At 44.6% G+C, this 17,191-nt stretch overlaps 1 protein-coding gene across 9 annotated transcripts in view; it reads left to right on the top strand.

Moving 5' to 3' along the window:
• Nucleotides 1-17,191, top strand: part of Znf385b (zinc finger protein 385B) — a 362,200-nt gene that overhangs the window by 307,677 nt on the left and 37,332 nt on the right. For all 9 annotated transcript variants that reach the window (XM_041639855.1, XM_041639854.1, XM_041639859.1 and 6 more), the window contains one exon: nucleotides 16,321-16,483. In XM_041639855.1, the coding sequence (XP_041495789.1) occupies nucleotides 16,321-16,483 (163 nt within the window). The remainder of the gene's footprint in view (nucleotides 1-16,320; nucleotides 16,484-17,191) is intronic.

Raw genomic sequence — 17,191 nt, 5'->3', positions numbered from 1 at the left:
AGGAGATCTCGCGGTGTATATGACTCATCATTTTTCTGGCTCTTCTTCAGACGCAGAGACGCCCTGCCTAGCACGGAGCGCTAGCTCCCATTTGTTTCTAGCCGTGTGCGGCATGGTATGGTCAGCCTAACTGGATGGTGCCCGGAGTGTAAATGTGGGCGTTAGCCTGAAGGCGCCAACACCCAGCCCTGCTAGCCAAGGCCCATTCTTGAGAGAAAATCACCATTATGCCTAATTCAGTTGCCACAGCTAGCTTTGGTCCTTCTCCAGCACGTGGTTGGCTGGCCAGATGTTAGCAACAGCCCTGAAGAACGCTAGAGGGACTTAACTTCTCGGTTCTAAAATTGTCCTGCTAAGAACCCTTCTAACACAAAGCTTTCTCTTTCTAACCCTTTACAGATTTCCAAGTCACTGTGTTGTTGATTGTTCTGCACCTGAAAGTTCCCATGCCTCTTGGGATTTAGGAAAGACGAGGGCTAAGAGTGTGTGTTCCCTGGATATGGATTTCCTCAGTTAAGACTGATTCTAGAATCGTTAACAATCAGCAAAGGTTTCGCTTGACTTTTGTGGCTTGAGATTTCAGCTACACCTTCATTCAATGTATAATTAAAGGCAGAAACTCTGGGCTGAGCCCCTGTAGGCTCAGTGTGATGAGCAGCTGGTGTAAAGTGGATTTCTGGGCTTTGTTTTAGGAAGCAGTTGGTTTCCCGTAGCTCCTGTCCGTGTGCTGTATTAGGCAGCTGACTAGAATTTTTGCCATTTTCACAACAAGAAATGGAAAGTATGATTTATGTATGACCAAAACAGGAAAAAAAAATGGTTGCAAGTTTGTATGCTCCACTACTTGAATAAGTGGAGTGACTTGAAACAGTTTAGAACATTCTGCAAGAGAGAGACCTTTTTAGCTAATTTTACCTCTCAGGCAGCAACTTGAATAAATAGGAGAGTTTTTGTACTGCAGGCCCAAGGCCTTCTAATCTGATGGCTTGGCAAGGTGGCTGTAAGGCTGTAGGAACCTGAGCATCCATGGCCGACTTCTATCCGTCTCTAAAATACCCAGACTCTCCTGGCCAAAGGAATGTGTGAACAGGGTGTCTGAGAGTGAGTTCTTCGAGGAGAGGGAAGCAGCTAAAAACAAACAAACAAACAACATCAAAACAACTAGGGCAATCCCTGCATCAGAAGGAAGGCCTAAGCAATTTCCTCAGGAACTTGGTCATCTACCTGAGGAAAGGAGGGAGAGAGAAAGAAGGAAAAAAGGAGGGAGAGAGAAAGAAGAAAGAAAGAAGGGAGGGGAAGAGAGAGAGAGAGAGAATGGGATAGACATTTAAGGCTGCTGAACCGAGTGTTGCTAGCTGCAGCATAATTCAGGAGAGAACAGAACCTGTGACTAGAACAATCTCAGCAGAAAGCTCTTTGATGGCGCCACCTCCCTGCCTGGCGCTACACTCTCTCCGCACCTCTTCTCTGTAATCGCACACAGGTGGTAAGGAAGGGAGAGCCTCCAGAGCGGGTCAGTCAGGATTGAGCAAAAGAAAACTGGAGAACTACGAAATTCAATAGCTTAAGCAGGCAGTGCTCGGCCAAGCTTGGTAACGGTGGCTCCTGCCTTTTGTTCTGCCACTCAGGAGGCAGAAGTAGGTGAATCTCTGTGATTCTGAGGCTAGCCTAGTACTCCTTACAGAGACCAGGCTAGCCAGACTCCTTAGTGAAACCCTGTTTCACAAAACAAATAAAACAGCAACAATAACAAAAGTCAAGTAGGTTTCATTACATAAGTGGTCCTCATGGACTTCGGATAAGCAACAGGGAATCCACAGCCTCCCAGAATTATGCAGGGTATTTTGTATTTTCGTATCTGAAACCAGTTACGGGTAACTGATCTGTCTTCTCATGGGGCCAATGTTCCACATCTTTCATCAACATGATGCAATGTTCTAGCCCTTAATTGCTTTTTGGGATTATTATTTCAACTTGCCTAAACTTTTTGCCTTTCTTTTCTTTTCTCTTCTTCCTCCCCGTCCCTCTTCTTCATTCTTTTCTTCTTTCTCTTTCTTTTCTCAGTGACAGTGGTGGTGATTTGATTAAACCCAGGGTCTCATACTAGGCAAGTTCAATTGAGCTAAATCACCAGCTAGCTCTCGTGCGAATCTAAAAGCAAGCGAACAAAGCCACTCTACTCCACAGCCCTCTCTCTCTCTCTCTCTCTCTCTCTCTCTCTCTCTCTCTCTCTCTCACACACACACACACACACACCTTAGTTCTGTGTTCTAGGGCACATGGAGAACATACGTGTTCACTGCTTAGATGACTGATCTCTTGAGTCCTCAGACAAAGACTCTGAGGAATTCGTTACACTATCAACATCAAATCCCATTTTACAGGAGACACGGAACCCTTCTGTGTGGTGCTGTGGTATCTTTCCTTGTGCCGTTTGGGAGGACTAGAAAAGACTGCTTCTAAAGGAACCATTAATAATTTATTAAGAGTGTATCATTGAAATGGTTTGAGTCAACAAAATGCCCTGCACGTATTTTTAAATTAAAAATAGCAGCAATCACATTTTGTCGCTCTGTCTTTACATTTGCACAGATGGTCAGAGAACAGAGGCTTCATTAATATCTCTAAGTCACAGGGAAATGATAGATCCCCACATTTACCAAGTGCCACGGTAGGATTACTGAGTTTACAGATGTAAAAAATAGATAGAAAAATTTTAAAGCATGAATATTTGACATCCCTTTCCAGCAAGCTTGCTACAGATTTACACATTGAAAAATTATCATTTACATGAATATCCATTTTTACAAATATGATAAATTCTTATTAATTTGCATAGTATTAACTGGATCTCTGGTAATTCAACTATGTATGAACTGTAGATTTGTTTGTTCCAAGTTCTCGCTTCAGAGATTAGTGCACGCACGTGAGTCTCACGGAGGGATGGAAGCGTGAAAACCAGCAGAGGCGGCTGCTTGAGCCCACATGTACACTTAATGCGTTGAAATACAGGCAGCGGTGTCATTTCGGGGACTCTTACATGATTTTAACAAATCGCTTCATCCCCAGCAGGTTTTTAAAAACAACTTTATCCCCCCCCCCCACCACCACCACCACCACAGCTAACAACATCTCCTTAAAAATGTTCTGGTCTTTATTTTTTTTTATTTTTTTTTAATTTATTTATTTATTAAGGATTTCTGCCTCGTCCCTGCAACCGCTTCCCATTTCCCTCCCCCTCCCCCGATCAAGTCCTCCTCCCTCATCTGCTCGAAGAGCAATCAGGGTTCCCTGACCTGTGGGAAGCCCAAGGACTGCCCACCTCTATCCAGGTCTCGTAAGGTGAGCATCCAAACTGCCTAGGCTCCCACAAAGCCAGTACGTGCAGTAGAATCAAAAACCCACTGCAATTGTTCTTGAATTCTCAGTATTCCTCATTGTCCGCTATGTTCAGCTAGTCCGGATTTATCTGTCTTGCAGTCACTACTGAAATCTCCCCAGTTCATAGCCATTTAGAAATATCTTATGCCATTCTCTCTTTTAAAGAAAACTAGTCATTTTGTTACTTATTTTGTTAAACATTTTGTTTAAACAAGATAATGTCACCTAACACACCCTGAACATTCAGATCCCTGGCCAGCTGGGCCAGTGTCTGGCCCAGATTCTGCCTCTGGCCCTTGTTGCTTCCCTATTCCAGCTGTAGTGACTTTGACTTCTGTGAATATGCCACACACCCCTGCCCTCGGCCCCTCTAACTTTAGAACTAGTTTTCACTCATCTTTCAGGTCTCACTTCAAGTATTTCTCCCTCACAATTTGGAAATATATATTTATAAAACTGTCTGCCCTTCCCCATTGATAATGACAGGACGGAGACCGGATATGTTCTGTTCTACACACTGCCTTCTCTCTGGTGCCCAGCTCAGTGCGTGGGAACAGTACTAAAGGGATCCTGGCAGAGTTACGAAAGCCATGCTCTGTGATAAAAAAAATGACCTTAACTGTGACCTTAAAACAGTGCTTCTCAAACTTCCTAATGCTGTGACCCTTTAATAACAGCTCCTTGTGTTGTGGTGACCCCTAAACCATAAAATTATTTTACTCTTATTTCATAACTGTAGTTTTGCTACTGTTATGAATCGTAATTTAAATATCAACTATGTGAGCTATCTGATAGGTGGTTCCTGCCTCCCAGGGGTTGCGACCCACACGTTGAGAACCACTGTCTTAAAGGCTCTCCTCCAAATTTGTTTTCATTCCAGGCCACCTTCTAGCATCACAGCAAAAGGGGAGGGGCCGTCTGGTTTCGAACCCTCCTCTGTGAGGGCTGTTTGGACCTAGGCTTGATGGAGGAAGGTCATTGGCTAATAAAGGAACTGCCTTGGCCCATTTTATTGGTTAGAAGATAGGTGGGAGGAGGAAACAGAACAGAATGCTGGGAGGAAGAGGAAGTGAGCAGAGACTCCACAGCTCTCCTCTCGGGAGCAGACGCCTGAGAGAGACGCCATGTCCCGCTCCCGGGCAGACACACGCCATGAAGCTCCGACCCAGGATGGACTTAGGCTAGAATCTTCCCGGTAAGCGCACCTAGCTGTGCTACATAGAATATTAGAAATGGGCTAGTCCAGGTGTGAGAGCTAGCCGAGAAGAGGCTAGATAGAAATGGGCCAAGCGGTGTTTAAATGAATACAGTTTGTGTGTTGTTATTTCAGGCATAAGCTAGCCAGGCGGCTGGGGTGCCAGGGACGCAGCCCCGCCCCCCCTCATATTACTACATAGGCTTGGGGCTTCCTTCATTGATCTGCAATGCACTTGTAAAAAGCATCATCTTTTCTGTTGGGCTTTTGTGCTTTGCCCTCTGTTCTGTCCTCTTCACTGGTCCCTCCCTCTATCCTGGTGACTCTTCCTCTGTCCTGACTGATGAGCTTCCTCCCACACGACTGACATGTCTTCCCAAGACTCTTTCCTCGGAGAGATGTTTCTCCCCGCTGTCCGTAACTGTTTTCTTGAGATTCTTTTCAAAAATAGATTTCCTTCCCTCTGTTCTCAATTCCTCAGGAACCTCACCTGTCTCCAAAGATGCACCCATCATCTGGTCATCCAGTCCCCAAAAAGGTGTCTCCCCTCCAGCCACCTTCCTCCTGGGCCTGTATCCCAGGAGCAGCCTCGAGGGCCTGCCCAGACAAAACCTTCATTTCCTCCTGAAAGACTTCCCCACCCACCGTTACTATACATTGTTGCTATTTGGTCTTGCGCTTTCCCTGCCCTTGCCTTTCCCATCCTTCTATCCTTACTTGAGCTGTATTTCCAGGTAATAACAATTAGATAGATATTCATTCCCTCACCCATCCAGGTGATGAGTATTTATCAGACGTCTGCTGAGTTTTCGGTAATGTGTTAAGTGCACGGTGCACAGTGAAAAACAAACATCTCACAGGCATGAACCGTAATGGAGGCTGTGGTCTGGTAGAAGTAGACAGAATTAATCAAATGGTCGCATGAATTCATCCATAGATTTGAAATGGGGACGGACTTTGGGAAGACATCATACAGAGTCAGGAAGGGAAACTGCACGAGCGCTTGGGTGGGGTTCACTTTAGGAGAATCCAAAGTTAGTGTACGACCTCGTGGGGCTCTCAGAAGGCTTCTTTGGGAAGGGGGTACAGCCAGGTTCTGAAGGAAGAACAGGAGTTAACTAAGAACAGACACAGCGCTAGCATTTCAAGCTGCAGAAAGAAGACTAACTGGATTTTACTTAGGCTGCAGCCACACTCTCAGTTTCTCAGAGAAAAACAGAGGATCCAACAGAAACCAGAAGTAGGGAGGAAGAAGAGCATGCAAGTTGCCAATACGACTGTTTAAGTTTTTAGATAGATGCTGTTGATAGGAAATGGGGGTGACTAGGTAGTTCAGAGTAGGAAACAGCAATGTCAGTAACTAGTTCTGAATTTCTGTTTAAGATACTTTGATATTCAGAATGGGCATCCAGAATCTGAGGGTACAGGTGGTTTTGTATGCTGTAATATGTGTGGAATTGAGCAGAGAGTAGACTGGAAAGTTTGGGGAAAAACTCAGGAAGGGCTAAGGATAGGCAGTATTTGGTGACCGAGCAAGGAAGGATGTGCCAGCAAGTGTCCTCTATGTTAGAAACACTTCTAGATCCCTAGCTTGTCCACTTCATTCAAGTCTCTGTGTAAATTCCCTTCCGTGGAGTGTCCTTGGTGCCTAGAATGTCACATTAAACCGCCACTGTGCTACCCTCTTCTTGCTTTCACAGGATGGTGCAACATTATTCAGAAAATGTGTCATTTAACACTTAACAACTCCAAATATTCTACACATCTAGAAATCCACTGGTTCTTTCCTACAATCCCATATTAGAATGCAAGTTTCTGTAGTCTGTGTGTTTCAACACCTAGAACGGTGCCTGGGAAACGATAGGCGTTCAATGGATATTTGTGGCCTGAATAAATAGAATGAACTAACTTTCCAATTGTAGAGTTTCCTTTCTTATAGATAGATAGATAGATAGATAGGTAGATAGATAGATAGATAGATAGATAGATAGATAGATAGATAGATAGATTGTTGTTGTGTGATGTTTTACTCTGGGCTTTTTGAGGGGGCCAACACCCAGCTCCCAGATAAATTACACACAGAGTCATTCTTAGTTAGGAATGCCCAGCCTTAGCTTGCCTTGTTTTTTGCCAATTTTTCTTAACTTAAATTAACCCAACTACCTTTTGCTTCTGGACTTTTATCTTTCTCTATTTCTGTATACCTTTCTTTACTTCTGTCTCCGTGGCATGCTGTGTAGCTGGGTGGCTGTGTAGCTGGGTGGCTGTGTAGCTGGGTGGCTGGCCCCTGATATCCTCCCCTTATTCTCTTGCTCCTCTTCTTCATTTCTCCTTCTAGTTATCCTCTCTGCCTGCTGGCCCTGCTATCCTTGCTCCTGCCTTGCTATTGGCCATTCAGCTCTTTATTAGACCATCATGTGTTTTAGGCAGGCAAAGCATCACAGCTTCACAGAGTTAAACAAATGCAGCCTAAACAAAGCAACACACTTTAAAATATTTATTCCCCAACAGACATTCAAGCAGATGTTCAATTAAAATGATTCCCATTGATCTTACCACATGTTACATGTGAACAACCTTTGTTATAACTTATTGATCAGCAGAACGTGTGTGGGAGTTGGTTCTCTACTTCCACGGTATGAGATCCAGGGATCAAATTCAGGCCATGGGGCTTGACAGCAAGTGCCTTTACCGACTGAGTCATCTTGTTGGGCCCAGGAGAGCTTTTAGGAAATATCATACAGAATCAGAAAGAGGGGCCCACTAGCATTTGCTGATTAAAATATTTCAGATTCTGTAGGTGAATCAAAGCTGCAGACATTTTTATTCCTATTTTGCCTCGAGTAAATGAAGCTCTTATGTGTCATGAAGGCTGCAAATATTTAGAATGAAAACATGAGGTTTAATCTGATGCTTTTGTGTGAAGAAGACGCAGTTCACATGGCAAAGTTGGCTGTGTTGTTTCCTGATTCCCCCTTAGCCATAGTCATCTATTCTGGTTTTCATAGCTACGTATTTTATTTACTCTGACTTATAACATTATGCTGGGGCTTAGTCCTTCATTTGTCATTTCGAAATATGAATTTTTAAGTGGCTGTGAAACAGATTCTCGCATACGTAATGAACATCTAAAATGCTACTGGGCCATGTTTTGACCCCTTCTCTAAGCATTACGCTCTCAGCGTTGCTCTGCCACTGGGGCCAGCAGTGAGCGGTTACCCGTGGACTATGAGGGGACACAACACAGGTTCTCATCTTAGACTTCCTTGGTGTCGTTCCTGTCGACATCTCTAACGTGGAAGTGGAAATGAGCGTGATGCTCTCTTGGACTGATTCAACGTAAGCGTGGAGAAGTCTGAGAGCCTGGTTTACGAGACGATCGAGGAGGTTTGGGTTGCTTAGGTGAAGGGTCCCAACAGTGCCCTCCTGAACGTACGCCAGTTCAAATACGCCAGTCAGGCAGGTAAAGCAAGCCGCCTCAACGGCAGGCTATCCTTCTATCTCACAGTACCAGAGAAGGAACTAACAGCTCCCACGTTTGCATAAAACGTGAAATCAACTCGAGGAAAGGGGCTCCCTTCCACTTTTAAATACTGTGGGGAAAACCCAAAATAAATGATTCAAAGATATTGAGTAATCATTGACAAATCCTTAATATTTTCAAATTGTGTCATAAAAACACAAAACAAAAAATCTACATGGTTCATAAAATGTTCTAAGGGGTTCAGTCCCTGTCTGCATAATTTTGAAGGAAAATAGGTATTTCTTTAGTTGTAAAAATGTTCCTTTTTTACTTATTATGTCATATTTTCGCCATGTCAGTGCACAAGCACTTTCCTTCCGGGGCTGGGTACAATCATTTAGAGAGTGTAGCTTGTTGAGTGCATCCCTGGGGAGGTAAGCATCCATTGGCCTTTGATTTAAGCATGGCAGAACAAACCCCTCCCGGGTTTATTGCTTCATCTTCTCCCAGTTCAACCAGTGGGTCCTTATTAGGAACTCACACACAAGGTATTTGCTTCCATGCTTTCTGCGTTCAGGTGCTGATCCCCAGCCCAGAAGATGGAATAAGCATTCCTCAAAAACTGCAAAACTGCAGTCAAATGCAATCATATGACTTTCATTGTTTACACACAGAATTAAGAAAGGAACCACCTGGGTTGGCTTTGACCTTAGCACGTGTATATGATAAACTTAGGTTGGTATTTTGTTTGTTTTTGTTTTGTTAGGGACGTAAGTTTTAATCATGGCCTAATTTGACGTGAAATGGGGAACTAGGAAAGAGGGGGACCGTAATGAGCAAATCAGAGGACCTGCAAGCAGACCGCAGTTAATGCAGGCACACCCAAATAACTGCGCCTGGTGCCTGCCCTCATCAACCCTAAACTGGCAGCGCAGTGTGCCGTAGGATCCCCAAGGAGAGAGGCTAAGATTGCTGGGAATCATCTACAATTAATAACCCACCTTCAAACGACTCAAGTGAAGCCTAAAACCGGGGGAGAGGACAGTTTGGTTCACTTGAAACTGCAGGAAAAGCCCCCGTACTGCAGGAGAGCACCCTCGACCCGTTACCCCAGTCCAGCTGATGATCCACCAGCCTGCACGAGCTTCTACCATATCACCTCTAGCCAGTCGCTGTGCTTACATGCAGCACCGTGTGGAACCCGGCAGAAGCATGGGCAGCAAGGCTCTCAGGGGACTAATAGGATGTACTGGGGGGAAAAATTACTTTGAAGTGCCCTAAAGATCTCAGCATTTTTAAGAAATGGGTTAATTTGCCCTGTTGAAATGTGTAAAGGAAAAGGATGTCTGTGTGAAGCTGCAGTATCAAACAGTGGCATCTGAAGCAGCTGTGACCCGAGAACCCTACTTCTGTCTCTAGTATTTGATGGGATTTAAATTGGGCCCAGAGAGATTTAACAGTCTAGAGTGCACATCATGTTCCTCCAGGAAAGCCACCGCGTCTCCTTTTAGTGATGCAGAAAGATTTGGAGTTGAGGGGCGTTCTCTACACTAGACAGCCATATGCGTAGTGTGCCCCTTGCAGAGGCTGGCCTGCTTGCTGCCGTAGCCTGGAAGGTGGCATCCCTGATAAAATGTATAGGAGTGGTGCCCCCTGGAGTTAGTCGGTGTCAAGGCACTGGGCGGACCATAGAAACCAGAATTGTTTCTCACTGGGTAGGTAGATCTTAGACATGAGCAAAGGCATTGAGGCTCTTTAAGCTGAAAAGCTCAGAATGGTCATAATTTTGTCTGGATGTTTTGTTTCCAACAGATTCCCAGTCAGTGAGGATTGAATGGGGTCCATACCAAAGCCAGTGAGTCGCAGATCATTGCTGATACTGCAGGCTACAAAATGGCCAATATCAGAAGGAAGGTTGACTAGCGATCTTTGGGTTGAGTCAGCCTTTCTATTGGGGGTCTCTTAGGGTTTCTTATATTGTGACCCTCTCTCTGGAAATATCAAATCTTGTCAATGCAAAAGTACATCCAATTTTTTTTTTTTACTGGTAAATAGTATGAAAAGAAATTTAACTTTGTGTTAAGGAAAAGACTCAACTAATTAGCTTCGATTTGGTAATTTTTAATTTGTTTCTTAATGAGTTGGTAGATTTCAAACTGTCATGATTTTATCTCAAATAATTATCATAGTGGTTTAGCGATGGTGCAGGATTATAGTTTAGCACACAGGATAAAATCTGTAATGTAAAAGCAACATCTAATGTCACGATCACTTTCTATCCAAAATGCTCATTAATAGAGCATTTGCTGTGCAGTTGAAAGGCTCTGTCATGGTTCCTGTGACAAGGGACATGGTTTTTAGGGTAGCACAGTTCAGCAACATTCCTCTGTTGTTTTCTCTGTGTCGGTGTGTTCTAGAGAAGCTAAAAGCACATATGCCAGGAAACACTATAGCTCAAAGGACAGACCGGCCAGCACATGCTGCTCTCTTGGCCCCAAAGTGCCCCCTCCTGTGCACCGCCACCTCAGAGTTCACCCCAGAAACGGGGCCCAACCTCCGTGTCCTCTTTTGAGGAGCTTTCTTGATCCCCTACAATCTGAAGAGATGTTTTCTTTCTGTTCTCTGAGTCCTGCAGTTCCTAGACACTCTGTCCCTGCTGTTTCTCACCCTCTTGCTTTGGGTTATTATTTTACCTTGTATTTTGGATTGTGATTTGTGTGTCTGTCTGTCTGTCTGTCTGTCTCTCTGTGTGTATCTTTTCTTCACCTACTGATCTTCGGTATGTGTGGTAAAGCCAAGGGGCGGTGTGGTCTTTCATTTTTCAAATGTCACACTGTCCAATGGATGGCAGGTGCCATATTGTCTTTAGAACAGTCCAATCTATTAGCCTATTTATGATGGTTTGCTGGACATATGTTTTACTTAGGATTTTAGTCATTTGGGTGTTTTGTTTAGAATTTGTGGTGGTTTGTTTGAAGTTAACCGACCACTCTCTACAGCTGTACCATGCTGAACACCGCCATGTTGTCTGACGTTAACTAACCATTGCTGCTTCCCTCGTGACATTGCTGAACACATGGACTCCTAAGGTAGCGGACAAAGTGATGCTCTAGTTCAGATTAGATATTTTCTTTAATCAGAGAAACAGTTTTACTTAGTTTTTTAAACCACAAAACGAAAAAAAAAATTAAAAAAATAAAAAACACAAAACGATCAGTTCTATAAGTAAAGCGTTGGGCACTCCCTACCACTCCACAAGTTTTCCTTTCCTTCCACACTGAACACAATGTGACATCGTGTTGGGAGATTGAAGGCCCCTCCCTGAGCCAGGAATTCCACTCAGGTGAAACCCAGAGGTGAGAACACAATAGATTTGAAAATGGCTCACTGGCAACTCTTCGTTACCTTTATAGTTTTAAATTAAAATCTTGTCTACTTCATGAACTCTTTTTATTTGGGTCAATGTGGTTCTAAGAAATGTTGAGGATTTGGGAAATCAAAGGGACCTAGAACCAAAGGAAATTGCTGGAAGAAAATGCATCTGTGGATGTCATTTCTTGTGAAAGCTATATTACCAGTGGACAGTGGGGGTTCTGGGAGCGACAGAAGGGGCCCCTAAAATATGAGCCTAGATTCCCATCAGTTCCTAGGTGGAGGTCAGGATGGTGATTCCAGCAACCCTTTCTATCTGCCAGGTCTTCATTAGGACTTCCTTCTTCCTCCTCCTTTTCAAACCCAGGGCCCTGGGCAACAAAGCCTGTGCCTCAGTGCCAAGCCACACCCCCAAGCATAGCTAGCTGCCCCATGGAATTACAGCAGCTCTTGTCAAGTCATTTATACCAGATAGCCCTCTCCTGCCACCGGGCTGCAAGGACAGTCAGCCTGGCCAAGCAAGTCCATTGTTGACTGAGTTTGATTGTGGTGTCACCTGGCGCCATGAGTTTTCTGGCTCTCGTCCTGGCCTCTTTTGCTCCTCAGGGCAGGTGCCTCCTTGCTAATGAAGCAGGGTCAGTGTCGTCACTATTTAACAGTGTCTCGCTGTCTCGCTTTCACTTGAAGATGTGCCCGGGAGGCAGAAGCTGTTGACACTGCCTCAGATAAAGCACCGAGGATAGCAAATTGCCACAAACCAAGAACGCCAGAGGGAAGTCAAAGTGTGCCAAGTAAGACGGAGGGGTGCCTGCCACTCTCCCTGTTGCGAAATCGGCCACTTCACTTGTTCCAAGCACCCATCAGTAAAAGCAGAGGACCATCAAAGCCTACTTCCCCATGCCCCAAACTCAGAGGGAAAGTGGCTCACACTGTGGAGGGCCCTTTCTCTCTTGACATGCAGTGAGGTATCACTTAGCTGGGTCTTTATCTCGAGTGCTAACTGACGCTGTTAAATTTCTGCCCTGGTGCCAGGAAATAGTAATGAGGAAATCACACTCTGTTCATCTTGTACTTGGAAGTTATATTTAGAGAATCGTGTTCTTGAGCCAAAGGGCACTAAATAACCCTAAACTACTCAGTCCACTTGAAGAGATGAGGCCTTGAAAAAGTCTCCTTGAGACCTTGCTTGGTGCCTCGTGTCTGTAATCCTAGCACTTGGGAAGTAGAGACAGGGGAGTCAGGAGTTCAAAGCCAGCCTCAGCTGCGCAGTGAGTTGGAGACTAGTTTTGGCTGCAAGAGACTCTCTAAAAATTTAAAGGGGGAGGGGAGTTATCCTACTGCCTTGTAGAAATTCAAATATAACTAAAAAGTAGGACTTCAGGGCTTTCTTAGCTATTTATTTATTAAAAGGATTGGACCGAATGTGTTACCTTCCTCCAAAATTAGGTAGCTATTCCTATTCATAGGGATTGCAGTGGTGTTAAGGCCTCATCCCTGCCTGTGTTGTTTAAAGCAGTGTACTGTCTTGTAATGCTTCAATGCTCACAAAATTATAATGTAGATACAGTGTAGGCATACAGAGATATGTGTGGGTATATAATTAAATGGAGATGTACATCTAAGCACTTCGCCTTCCTGAAAACCCTCTGGGACTGTTGATGAGTTATCTGCCTCTGGTATATATAGTTTCTTGTTTGCCACGCACTGACTGATGATGCAGCCTCGCACAGGCTCCCACGAGGATCACGTGAGCTACTCCGTGCAGTGTGTGCACACCCCGGAACAGTGCTCAGAAACATGAGTTGTCGCTATTACTTCCATTATCCGGGTTTTTTTTTTTGTTTTTGTTTGTTTTTTTTTTTTTTTTTTTTTTTTTTTTTTTTTTTTTGGTTTTTCGAGACAGGGTTTCTCTGTGGTTTTGGAGCCTGTCCTGGAACTAGCTCTTGTAGACCAGGCTGGTCTCGAACTCACAGAGATCCTCCGCCTGCCTCTGCCTCCCGAGTGCTGGGATTAAAGGCATGCGCCACCACCACCCGGCTCATTATCTGGTTTTTATGTTCATTTATTCTCCTAGTTCGTAGCTGTAGTTTTAGTGTGCCTTCCGTGGCTGTGATGAACACTGTGACCGAGAGCAACTTAGAGGGAACGAAAGGAATTCTTTCCGATTGCACTCTTGAGTCCTAATCCAAGATTGAGGGAAGTCAGGGCAGGATCTAAAATGGGAACCAGTCAGGAACTCTGCTTGCTGGCTCCCTCCCAATCTTCTGTCCAGCTGTCTTTACTACACAGACTAGAGCTCCTGCCTAGGGATGGTACTGCCCACAATGGACTGGGCCCCCTACGTCAATGGTCAGTCAAGAAAATGCTCCATAGATATGCTTACAGACCTATCTGATCGAGGCAATCCCCCAGTTGAGACTCCCTCAGAAGATAACTCTGCGCTGTGTCAAGTTGGCAGCTGAAACTGGCTAAAACTACCCAACTTCTTTTGATTTTGCCTTTCTTGGCTAATAAATAAAAGTCTAAAAGTGCCTTATCTTTTCCCCTGGAATTTATTTTTCACGTTGGCAAAGACTATGAGAAACCTCTGAACGTGCTAAGCATAAGCAGTGGTAAGTCAGCGGAGAGCTAAAAGCGTACCTGTGGGGTGTGCTGAGAAAAGCGGTCCTGCAGTCAGCACAGGCCCTGGGTGACCAAGGTCATACGCACAGGAAGTCACTGCTGTGTTTTTATCGTAAAGCGAAACAAATCCTTCCTTAGATTACACTTCTACCAAGGCATTCTATGCTTCACATTCAATTCTTAGCCCGTGGGGGCGGGAGGCACAGCAATGCCAAAGAGCTCTGAAAGCCACTGAGTTCCTGCTCCAGTGGGACATCAAACATGCAGATAGGACGTTCAGCTTGTCGCATGGTAGCTTCACGTTTGGCGGCTGTCACGCTCAGCAAGAACGCCTAGCTCCATCTCATCATTTCCACATTCAGCGGAACTAGGCTTTTCCCTCATGGTGCCACACACACAAGTGACGGGATAGTGAAGCTATGTCCCCATCTCCAGCTCCACAGAAACAAGGGCGCCGAATCGCTGAAGGCAGTGACGTTTTGTGTGCTCTGTTTGAGTCGGAACAAAACAAGCCAGGAAGTCAGAGAATCATTCCTGTACACACACACACACACACCCCACAGCTTGAGGTGGCTTAGGCAAGTGTGGCATCTTGGAAGAACACTCTACATGGAGTCATGACCAGGAAACTGGTTGGCTCCACTTAAGCAACTGAGTACTGGACTGAAAAGGACTAGCGTTTCCAGGAGCTTGGGCTATCGTTATGATCAGACCATTTTTGTTATAGCCATAACCCTCACTCATGAGTCTACTCCCCCAGATAAGCCCATATTCTCCATGTGTCCTTCCTTATTGTCCTTTGCTCATACGCCGTCAGTAAATATAATAAATAGCTGTTGCAGAAATCCTCCTCCCCTGAGATCGATAGCATCTTGCATCTGCTGGGGAATTTCACCTCTGTGATATCCTGCTCCACAAGGCAGCACACCTGGCTCTCGTGGGCCTCCCAGTGTGACCAGTCTACCAGTGGCCCGTGTGACCGCCCCTCCAGCCCTATCCACACCTCTGGCTCTCCAGCACCAGTGCTTTCCTGGCTAAAATTCTCCCACGGAGGCACTTTCCTCTGCCAATTCATGTGTAACTCTTCCTTCAAATCTTCAATCCAAAGTTGCCCATTTTAGAAAGTCTCGATCGAGACTCCTCCTCGCTGGTCCCTTTGGTTCGCTTCTGCATCACCCATAGCATACTTTGCTACGTTCGCCCACTTCCTTGTGAGTGGTCTGCATTCCATCTGTTTCTTCATGGACCTATGAAGTTTTGCTCACCTTGATCATCTTTACACACACATGGATTCTAATGGAAACTGTTTAAGAGAAACTATCAGCTTAAAAATCTTCTAATAAAGCCCCATCTTGTATACATAAAATTTCTCCTGAATGTCACTTTATAACTAAGCCATTACACTCACTATGTCTTGCCTTCTTTTTACTATACGCATGCTTTTATTTTCCAGTCTGCAGAATGAAATTCAAATGAATTTAGTTATCTTTTTTTTCACGTGTACAGTAAACAGGATGCCAAATGACCTTGTTTAGATGGAAGGTAACTTCCCAAATGTCGGTAAATTAACTAACTGTCTTCTAGGTTTATTGTAATTTGGTGTTGTCTCTTGTCTCCCTTTCTCCTTCCTTTGATCTAGTATTGAAGTCACAGTGTTACATATGTTTTATGTACGAGAGCTTTGAAGTGAGAATCAATCACATCTGAGATCAAGGATCGTCCTTACCTCCCTTGTGGCATGAGCTATAATTGGCACTGGTACCATCCAAGATGGCATGCTAAGCGCACGTAGATGTCTCCGAAATGTGGTGCCATCTCCATTCAGCAGCGTCTGTTTACTGCTGCTCTGTCGCTCTGGTTGATCTCAGAGCAGGGACCCCCGGGAACCAGGCACAGAGCAGACAGGCTAAGGCGCGGTGATTATGGAAGTCCATGTCTGCGGGTGTGAACAGGGTACTCGATGCAAATGCTGCCAGCCAGATCTTGAGAAAGCAATCCCCTTGGCATGAGCAGGGGTGGGAGGGCCCTGCTGACCAATCTCCTGTCCTGATCCTGTGGTCCACTCACGGAACTTCTAGGTTCTCCAAGACTCGAGGCCTCCATTATGGAGCAAGGTTTGCGATGCTGAAACCTCGTAGGTAAATGCCAGAGATGTAGTCAACACTGACTCGTAAATGTCTGTGGCGCCTAAGACTGTATTTTTTGACTGTATTTTTTTCCTGCATGCTCATCCATCGTGGTGTTCGTAAGTAGCAAAAAAATGAGCCTGATTTGTTCTCCTTTGTAGAGCCAGGCCGAGGCCCACTACAAAGGAAGTAAACATGCCAAGAAGGTCAAAGCACTAGAGGCAACGAAAAATAAACCCAAAATGGTTTCTTCCAAGGACAGCGCAAAGGCTAATCCCAGCTGCTCCGTCAGGCCAATCACAGGCGACAGCTCTGACAAATCAGGTCAATGACACTTTTTGTTCTTTGGCATTGTTGTGTTCCTCCTCCTGCCCCTCCCACCCTCCCCGACCCCATTTTCCTCCTTCTCCCCCCTCCCCTCCCCGCTTGGATGTTGCATGTTACTCTCCATGATTTATTTCTGTAATATGATATGTTTCCTTCACAAGAAGGGATATGTGTTCGCACAGAATGTAAGCATTTGATATGTCGCCATTCCATGTTGTAGAATATATGCCTTTAAATATATGTGTGTGTATATAAGTATATATGGATCGAAATAACCAAAGACTGCTGGTCACATGTTCAGACAAAAATCAAGTAATGGATATAAAACAGTGGTATTGCCTCTTTCTGTTCCTTCTGTGTTTGGTTTGTGTTACAGGCTTTTTTTTTTTTTTTTTGGATAAGAGATTCTTAAGATTGTTCATAATAGATTTTTTTAAAAATCTAATCTCAGTGAAGAGTTGGGGGTGACATTTACAGAGAGAATGACATTAGTGGGTAAGAAACTGTGTTTAGAAGTAACAGATTCTGACTTCATCACACCACTGTGAAGCTCTCCTCTGAATTACAAATCGATCCAAATAATTTAAAGGAATTATTTACAATGTCATGAGTTGCTTAACAGAAAGGTCTTAATATATAATTAGAAATATGCTGTTGAAAATTCTTTAATACAGAACCTGCAATATCTGGGTGAGTTCTTTCATT

Source organism: Microtus oregoni, unplaced genomic scaffold, assembly GCF_018167655.1.
Source record: "Microtus oregoni isolate MIOR12 unplaced genomic scaffold, Mior012 000060F_ref0000265, whole genome shotgun sequence".
Lineage (NCBI taxonomy): Eukaryota > Metazoa > Chordata > Mammalia > Rodentia > Cricetidae > Microtus > Microtus oregoni.
Note: the sequence above shows the minus strand (reverse complement) of the source record. Positions and strands in the feature narration are given on the sequence as shown.